This window comes from Indicator indicator, chromosome 4 (genome assembly GCF_027791375.1).
Source record: "Indicator indicator isolate 239-I01 chromosome 4, UM_Iind_1.1, whole genome shotgun sequence".
NCBI lineage: Eukaryota > Metazoa > Chordata > Aves > Piciformes > Indicatoridae > Indicator > Indicator indicator.
In genome coordinates this window covers 2,723,221-2,732,403 of record NC_072013.1, presented here as the reverse complement: position 1 = coordinate 2,732,403, position 9,183 = coordinate 2,723,221, and the positions used below count along the sequence as shown (strand labels likewise).

Sequence of the window (9,183 nt, the reverse complement as noted above, 5' to 3'; positions counted from 1 at the left end):
TAAGGACTGTAGAAATACTTGTGATGCAGATCAGAATGTAAGTTCATGTAGCTCTAGTCTTTTTAGAGTTTGAATATAGTTCAGCTTCTGGACTTAAATTGGCCATAAAATTATTATTGTTATTATTTTTATATAGGGCAACTGCTATCAAGCAGGCAAACCCCTTCCAATCCTAGCCTTCTGCTCTTTAAGAGATGAAAAGGACTCTGAATAAAGAAGAATTAGATACAGCAGGCAACATTTTTGTAGTAGCACTGTTGTGTTTCCATGAAAAAAGCCAGTGTTATTCCATTGGCACTGAAATAACATTCAAATCAGTTTCAAAAGAATTTTCTTATCCCTGAAAAAAAAAAAAAGGCATCATTCTAAGCAGCTTTTAAACTTTTTAAACCTTTTTGTGCCTCGTTTGGGGGAGGGACCATTGATCCAGAGTCCTAAATCACAATGAAAATTGTTCCTTTAGGAAAAAAAATCAGTTCTTTCACTGAGGCTCTTGTTGCTATTGTGGTGGTTGATGCTCTGGTGGTGGTTCTTGTTGAGGCACAGCTGGCCGTAGTCCTGCTGGTCTGGGAATTGCCTGATGTTGCCTTTGTCTGTAAGCTATAATTGTTCCCAGAAGCAAGGCGATGATGGTCATAAGGTAAAGGTCCCACTCAGGCCCCAGCAGCTGGTCCATATCAATATGTGAGAATATCTCCCTTATCTAAGAAACAAAAAGTACACATCATGTCAAAGAGCAAGAACAGGAAATTACTTTGTTTGTCACAAGTTTGACTTGTAACATTTTTCATGTTCAAGTATTGAACTTCAGTAGCTCTTTTCCTCTCCAAAAAAAAAGTGCTATCATCAGGGTATCATCTTAATTTCCAAAACTAAATACCAGTAAGATTATGAGCCATGCTGTGTAGGGTGAGCTACTCTATTTTTCATTCTAGACCTGAAGGTTCTTGATACATAGCTTTGTTGCTTTCACATACAGAGCATTAAAATGCACTATTTAAAGCAGAATGAGCCAAGTAACTGAACCAGTAGTCTTAAAGAGAAGCAAGTACCGCATACACAGAGACAGTAAACTGGTCAATCCAAATTGGAAGCCATCAGCAGACTAAGCCCCAGGATACTTGTGGTACAATGCTGAGATTTGTACAGATGAGGTACAGGAAAGTTAAAGTGACTTTCTGCTAGTTTTGACTGAACTGCCTTTTTATCAGACTGCCATTGGCATAATCACTAGCCAACAGACACTCTAAGCTTCTCTATGGTATCTGATAGTACCGTAGAGTCATTATCAATTTAAGCCTGCATCAGTGGACTTAAAACTTGGAATATCTCTGCTCTGCATACTAGCTTCTGTGAGAGCTACATGGTTATTTGCTCAACTAAGACAAGGAAAAATGGGTTCGAACTTGAACACAGAAGATTTCACCTCAACATGAGGAGAAACTTCTTTAGTGAGGGTGACAGAGCACTGGAACAGGCTGCTCAGGGGGGTTGTGGAGTCTCCTTCTCTGGAGACTTTCAAAACCTACCTGGATGCATTCCTGTGCGGACTACCCTAAGTGATCCTGCTTTAGAGGGAGGTTGGACCTGATGATCTCTTCAGGTCCCTTCCAACCTCTCATATACTGTGATACTGTGATTTTTGAGTACTTCTACTCTCCACTCCTGTAAGTCCCCAGTTTCAAAACTATTAAATGTAAGCAAGCTTGGCTGGATTCCCTGAACTGGTATTTGCTCTAAGTGGTAGTAACTTCCACATCATTTGAATTTATTAAGTAATCCAAAAGGCAGTAAAATGTCAGAATTCTGAGATATATTTCAGATACTATACGGAAAAGACTTTACCTAAATTCCAGGCAATTTTTTTCAGTGCTGTCACTCAGTAGACTCTCTGTGCAATAGCTGAACTTCATAATACAACTAATATTCCCACCCCTACCCTCCCCCCCACCCCCCGAGAAATTAAACACAACCCCAGTTTGTTACAGCTGATTATAAAATAGCATGACAATGCTACAAAAAATGTGTGGGTTTTTTCCCCCCTCCTAAATAGTGATTATGTCATTGTAAGCATCTGCTTAACTCTGATAGCAGATGGTCATGGATAAGAACAGTCAAACAGGTTAGGGAAATTATCCTCAAGGGAAGAACAGCACAAGAGCATAGGCCCTGCACATTTCAGTTTCACCCAACTGCATGGAAAAAAGATCAGGAATCACAGATTCAGTAACCTTCTTAACATGTAGCAACATGAAACACATTGCCTAAGTTTTCAAAAGGCTCGAGTAAGACTTGTACTTAAGTAAGATTACAACTCAATCTTTTAAAAATGTAAAACACATTTGTTGTCTTTCTTTTTAATTCTGCATTACTTACATTGATTTCTCGTACATACTGCAAGGAATAAATTACTCCAAGCTTGCAAAGTGCTAGGAAGACTGGAACTTGAGCATCTGGGCTTGCTTCAGCTGCCATGTCATAGAATCGTTTTGCAAGATGAATATCCTAAAGTCAAGAAAAAACACAAAGCTCAGTTTTAAAGAACTTGAAAAAACTGGCTATAAAAACGTAGAGCTTTTCTGTAAGTTACTGTATACTGCCATTCGATTACCAGCTTTTTGGTCTATTCAGTAAAACTTCCCCTGTTTTTCTGAGGGATGACAAGTAAATGAAAGCTTTGATCTGAGGATGAAGCTGTATTAACTGATGCTAGAATTGAAGTTCACAAAAAGATTAATGTATTCATTATTCACATATTAGGTAACTCTAGTATACTCTAACAACATGACATACTGAAAAAACCACAACTCACAGATGAGCACACAGCAGCAACTCCTTCCGGTTATACTACAGGATGCCTGCTGCACAGTGTAACTTTTAACAATTTCTGCACACACTCCCAAATTAGATTCTACTCCTTTTCCAAAATGGACATAACATGCCTTAGTGAGGGCAGCTTGGCAAAAGCACAAGCACAAACAGCTACCAACTTTAGGAAAAGCTTAAATTAGCTTTCTCTTCTGTGGTAGGGAACAAGAAGGCAAGCGTAGGAAAAAGAACAGATGACAGCAGTACCTGAATAGTTTAGTTTAACTTTCCTTGTGTGTGGTTTTTTTTTTGGCTTCACTTCAGATGCATACTGTGCAATGTTTGGATACTTGGATACAAACTGCCTATGTTCACTCAATGATGCGAAGAACAGGCCTGTGTAAGGCTTACCTCTGGAAGGGTTCCAAGTTGGACACTTAAGGGAAATCTCCAGAACTTCATGCCATATGTTCATTTTATAATTTTAGCCTCACTGTGAAATACCATTAAGACTTTGTGCTCATGGATGTAATAAAACTTAATTCCATTGCACACGTGGTTATAACATTATGAAAAGCAACACATTATGGGAATGAGGATATACTAGCTCTCATTTTATTATTTTAATTCAATAGAAAATTCTGAATACTCCTCAATCCTGGAAAGTCTCTCTTTTGTATAACTATTTAAAAGAACTTCCTTACCTCCTTTGTACTGTGCTAGTATCAGTGCAGAAGCAGATCCTGAGTTATTTTAATTCTAATTAACATAGAACAAAGTGCTTGTTAGATGTTCTTCACTCTTTCTTGACAAGTGAGTGAGAACTGTAGGAGTCTGAGATTAAACACAAATAGCACTGAAATACCATGACAAACACCATGGAAAAACTAAGAATTTAATTTGCTCTTATTTTGATCTATATATGGAAATGAGTCTTCATTCTGACATGCAGGCTCAGGAATTGGACATTAAACTATGAAATGTGTGTAACAGTGTACATATGAGATTTCTGAAGGGGATTAATATTTTGCATTGACCTAGTATGAGTCTGAAAACTATTTATGTACAGGAAGTCTAGCACAGAATCCTGTCTGTAAGAAAGCCTATTCAGTAAGTAAAGAGAGAACAAGGTAAAATCTGAGGAAAAAATCCACCTCAAAATAGTAAAACATACAATATTGCTGTCTACAACTACCTGAAGGGAGGTTGTAGCCAGGAGGGGTTTGGTCTCTTCTCCCAGGCAACCAGCACCAGAACAAGAGGACACAGTCTCAAGCTGCGCCAGGGGAGGTTTAGGCTGGAGGTGAGGAGAAAGTTCTTCACAGAGAGAGTGGTTGGCCATTGGAATGGGCTGCCCAGGGAGGTGGTGGAGTCACCATCCCTGGAGGTGTTCAAGTGGGGATTGGACGTGGCACTTGGTGCCATGGTTTAGATAGTCATGAGGTGTAGGGTGACAGGTTGGACTCGATGATCTTTGAGGTCTCTTCCAGCCTTCTTGATTCTATGATTTTATATTTATTCACAATTATCCAGAATGAACAGTGGCCTGTACTGAAGTTGTGCAAGCCACCATATTCAGTCATTCTCCCTAACTTTTGAGGGATTGAAACCTTAGTGACATGGACATAGGTGGGAGAGTGTAAGAGCACACACCCATGCCCTTCTTCAACAGACTGAATCCCCAATTCATTAGATATTACAGTGCTAAAATCTTTATGCATCCTTCCCACAGACTTCTAGTAGAAAACAGACTTCAGTGGTAGACATCACCTACTACATCAGGAAGCATGATTTTAACTGTCAGTCATTTTGAGAAGTGCTCATAATTTATCAGACTCCATTTTGGGAAAGGAAAACCAAGTATTCTCTTGCTTCATTGAAAACTCAGTTTGAGCCTTGTTCAGCATATCCAAGCCCTGTACAACTTTAGTCTTACCTAGTCCCTCCTAAATATCCATCCTTTCATCTTATTGTTGTAAACTTTCAGGACATAAGAATTCTGGATATGTAATATATTTGCTAAGATTTGTTTTATACATAGAATTTCCTTGCTTGGACGTTTTCAGGGCTTCTTCCCTGTATCTATATTAACTGTCTCCATTCCCCTTGCAGTTCAACTCTTCCTTCCATAGTGGATCTGTAGGGGAGGTAAGCATTATTCATCTGCATAACACAAGGCTGCATATGGTCATGGTGAGCCTCTCTGTGCTCCTGTCAGCGATCTACGTGCAGCCCTTTCTGCTTTAGATTGGGGAACAGTCTATGCAAATGATAGCATTACGACTCATTTTCCCTCAAAATCTTAGCAGTTATGCTGAATATGGAGTAACATTTTCAAGGATTTTATTGCTTGCTCTGAATTGGGATGATTTCAAGGCAGAAGCAAAATTTGGAAATAATGCTGTTTGTGTACTCCATTGTCACTTCTACAGCTAGGTCAGTAAACAGTTTTCAAATGCTGCTTGCTTGCTGCTGCCGCCAAAGTAGTAACACTGACTTAAGACTTCCTCTTCACTGTTCTGATCTTTTGCCAGGAATTTAGGGGAAAAGCAGGAAAATTCAGTCTTTTAACAGACTAACAGAATAATTAAAAGGTGCATACTTAGACAAAACCCAAAGGTTGAAGCTGACTGAAAATAAAAAAATTAAGCGATTTCTTACGTTTTCAGATAATCCACAAGACATTACTAAATTCATACATTAATTGCATGAATTAATCATACATTAAGGTAAGGAAGGATGCTCAAAATTAGAATGAAAATTACTGATTACATTATTTTGACTCAGACAACACAATGCTCTGGACTCCAAGTTTCAGTTAATTTGTGCAAGTAACACACCATAGGCTTCTTAAGAGAACCAGATACGCTGCCTTCTTATAGGCAATATAGTTTGTAAAGCAAATTGTGGCCTAGCCTAATTAAAAAAAAAGCTAAAAATCCCATTTTTCTTTGTTACTTAAGATGTACAGAACTTGTTTTCAAAATGTCATAAGAAAAATTAATTAGTGGTTCAGAGAAAAAGAACAAATTTGTGCCAAAATAACCTGGAATTGATTTGCATTTTTTCATTACACTTCAAACTCTTGTAAGCATCACTCAAGTACAATGCACTCTTTTTGCCAATCTTCATTTTTGGGCAAATAGTTTTTTTTCCTGTCTGTTCCTCGTTTCTTCACATAGGTAAGTGTGACATCAATATACTTATCCATTTGGTATTGGAGAACATATTGGGAGGCATCTACTTCCTGTTAAGTGGTTATACACGGCCCAAAGCCCAGCAGTGGTTATGGACTTAAAACTAATCCTAGTATATGCACTGTAATGAAGCAGACTTTCAGCCTACAGCTTACTCACCTGCTTGATGCCCAATCCCTTTTCATGCATGTAGCCCAGGTTAAACATTGCTTGGGCACTGTGCTGTTGTTCTGATGCAAGCCGATAGTGAATAAATGCAGTCTCATAATCAACATCAGTACCAAAACCATAGAAATGGTAATCTCCAAGTTTAATTCTTGCAACAGTGTATCCTAAAAACAACGAAGCAACAAAAAAAGATATAACAGCCAGGCAAAGAAAGCCTCTCAGTTTCACATGAAGATGCAATAAGGGCTGTAGTATTACTTTCCAATTTGCACAAACTATTTCCCTTTTTCCTGCTCTCATATAAATGGCCTTTTTGTTTGAGGTATTTCACCCCACTCCCTCTCCCTCTCCTTTCTTAAAATTTGGTTTAGCTATCCAAAACATAACTGAAGTCGATTTGCAGGAAAATCGTTTTCCCAGTAATCATGCCAACACTTTTATTGCTATTTAGTGGCATCAATTGAAAAGCTGTATCATGTTCATAGTCACTTATTACAGGAACACTTTCCATTAGTTATATGGTCACAAAGAACTTCAGCTTTATTTTTAAAACCAGAGGCACTAAAAATTTGAAATATAAGGTCTCTTATAATTTGCTGATAATTAACTATTTCATCCTCTCAATTTCTAATTTTCTACTAAAAACACAGTAAGCCTGAAGATTTTCAGACAAAACTCTTAGGCTCCATTTGCATGATACACTTTAATTCAAAAACCTAGGAGACATATTAACATAGCTGTGCTCATATAAAAAGGCAGAGATCTCACACATATGTTGAACAACTAAGTTTAGTTTTGCTTATTTTAGGACAGGATCACAAGCACCAGAGTTAAAACTTAGGTTGGTTGGGTATTAAGACTGTATTATTCACCACTGAGCTTCTCTTGCTTTGAATAGCAAACTACATTTCTTATAAACGGTGAGAAGTACCAAAATTCTAAAGGGTGCCTTGTATCTATTTTTCCAAGTGGCTTTATTTGCTAAAAAGTCAGTATAAACAGAAATGTTTAACATTGCTTTACAATTCCACACGGAATGGCATTGTACATTTGTGTTTTAGTGCTTTTAATCTTCAGTGCCTCCGTGGCTCAGAACTGCAAACATACTGCAGTGACATTATAGCTAAGAGCAGAACTACAAATCGCAACTGATCTGCATAGAACAGAACTAATGTTGAACAGGAGGAGGTAAGCGTTCCCATCTTCCTTGTTCATATAAAACATGAAATCAGACATTACTGGTTCTACTAGAAATAAACTGACTGAAATTGTGAGGTACAGACATACCTTGAGAAGCTGCTCTGTTCCAGTGAAGCAAAGCTCGAGGATAAGTTTCATTTTCTCCTACAATGCTAGCTTCTTCTAGAGAGGAAAGTAATTCAGTTAAACAAGAGCACAGCATATGCACACAAGACCACAAAACCCCCTCACGCTAAATTCAGTCTGCTGAATTAAAACTTCAAGTAACCTTCTTTGCTATAGCACAAACAACATTCAACTAATCAAATTTATAAAAAATTCTTTCATTTATATGGTATTTACATATATCTGCCCATGTAAGAGCTAGGAAAAAAAAATTATTATTTCACCATCAAATACTGCTTACCAATTGCCTCTCCCACTTCTGCTCTAGGAGATTCTGCAGCATATTTGAGGAATGCCAGAGAATGCAAATTTTAAGAGCACACAATTCAGGCTCTGACAAAGGCTAAAGTACAAGCTGTTTTATTTTGACCATCTAAAAACCAAGACTAGTCAAATAGAACAAAGGCTTAAACTCCTTAACCACACAGAGACTACGTAATTTACACAGCAGTGCAACAGCTACTTCAGAAGTTATTTTACTTGTCCATGGCATAAATTGAGAGTTGGCAAAATACCAAAGTTCACATAGTTCAAAGGATTTAACTTTTTTTCACTTCTTAAGTATGGTTTCAGCTATACTATCTCACAGTTGACATACATATTTTCTGTATAAAATTTTAAATTAATCTCCAGTCAAGATGCAGATATATCTGAGTAGTGGCAATCAAAATTTTTAACCCAGAAAAAGATTTGTCGCTTGTATTTCCATTGTATCAGTGTTCCATGACCACCTAGTTGCAGTGAGACCTGGAACAAGTCTTTTCAAATCTAGTAGAACCAGCTTCCCAGGTCTTCATCCCTACTTCAAGTGTAGTACAAGTAAATTTAAAAGTCAAAAAAAACTTGAAAAAAACAGGATCAAGAAAATATATTGCAAGATAAAGAACAAAGGAAACAGAAACTTTTATGCATAGTGAAGGCCAAAACCTAATGCAAACTCTATTTTTTTTTTTTTTTAAAACATCTGTAAAGAGCTAAAGATTGTGTTCAGGAAGACCAGGGAAGAGACTTTTCAGCACTGTACATGTTTTTAAAGCATTTTCTCTCTGTCCCATTTTTTCAAAACCTTAAGTCAGAATTCAAGTGTATTCTAATGTTCAGGCCAGAAAGCTATCCTTAAAGGCAAAAATTGAAGCTGACTGCTTCCCAGTATGAAGAACAGGAAAGAGAACAAGAGTCTTACTGAAGCTCTAGATGAACAAAAGCTATGTTAATTTTATCTTCCAAGTAATCTAGTGTTCTACTAAATGGCTCCTGTAGGCCAACTCCAAAAAAGCTTTCACTACTAATTCATGTCCTTACTCTGATCAAGTATGAACGCAGCATTGCTTTGTGCAACTTCATAGCCTTGTTCTGCCAGAAGAAGATACTGCACCACAGCAGAATTTGAATCGCCATCTTTATAGCTGTTGTAGGCAGTCATCAGTCTTTCAGACCAACGCCCCCGTTCACATACATTCTTAAATAACTGCAGAGGAAGAAAAAAAAAAAAAACAAAGAAACCAAACCAAAACAAAAACACAACACATGGAGAAGAGTGGTTAAGAATTTCGGAAATTTAGGTTTCGCAAGACGTAAAAGTTTAACATTCAAATATGTGTTCAAAATATTTACAATGCACAGGAAAAACTTAGTAGATGAACTC

The 9,183-nt window shown here is 37.4% G+C and overlaps 1 protein-coding gene across 1 annotated transcript in view; it reads right to left on the bottom strand.

Annotated features, from left to right (window-relative positions):
* Nucleotides 1-348: 348 nt before the first annotated feature.
* The window catches only part of SEL1L (SEL1L adaptor subunit of ERAD E3 ubiquitin ligase), a 30,472-nt gene continuing 21,637 nt past the window's right edge, over nt 349-9,183 (bottom strand). Inside the window, exons 17-21 of the mRNA XM_054400107.1 lie at nt 8,841-9,006; nt 7,461-7,535; nt 6,165-6,337; nt 2,377-2,505; nt 349-703 (exon numbers count right to left, since the gene is read on the bottom strand). Of these exons, the coding sequence (XP_054256082.1) occupies nt 500-703; nt 2,377-2,505; nt 6,165-6,337; nt 7,461-7,535; nt 8,841-9,006 (747 nt within the window). The 3' untranslated portion in view covers nt 349-499. The remainder of the gene's footprint in view (nt 704-2,376; nt 2,506-6,164; nt 6,338-7,460; nt 7,536-8,840; nt 9,007-9,183) is intronic.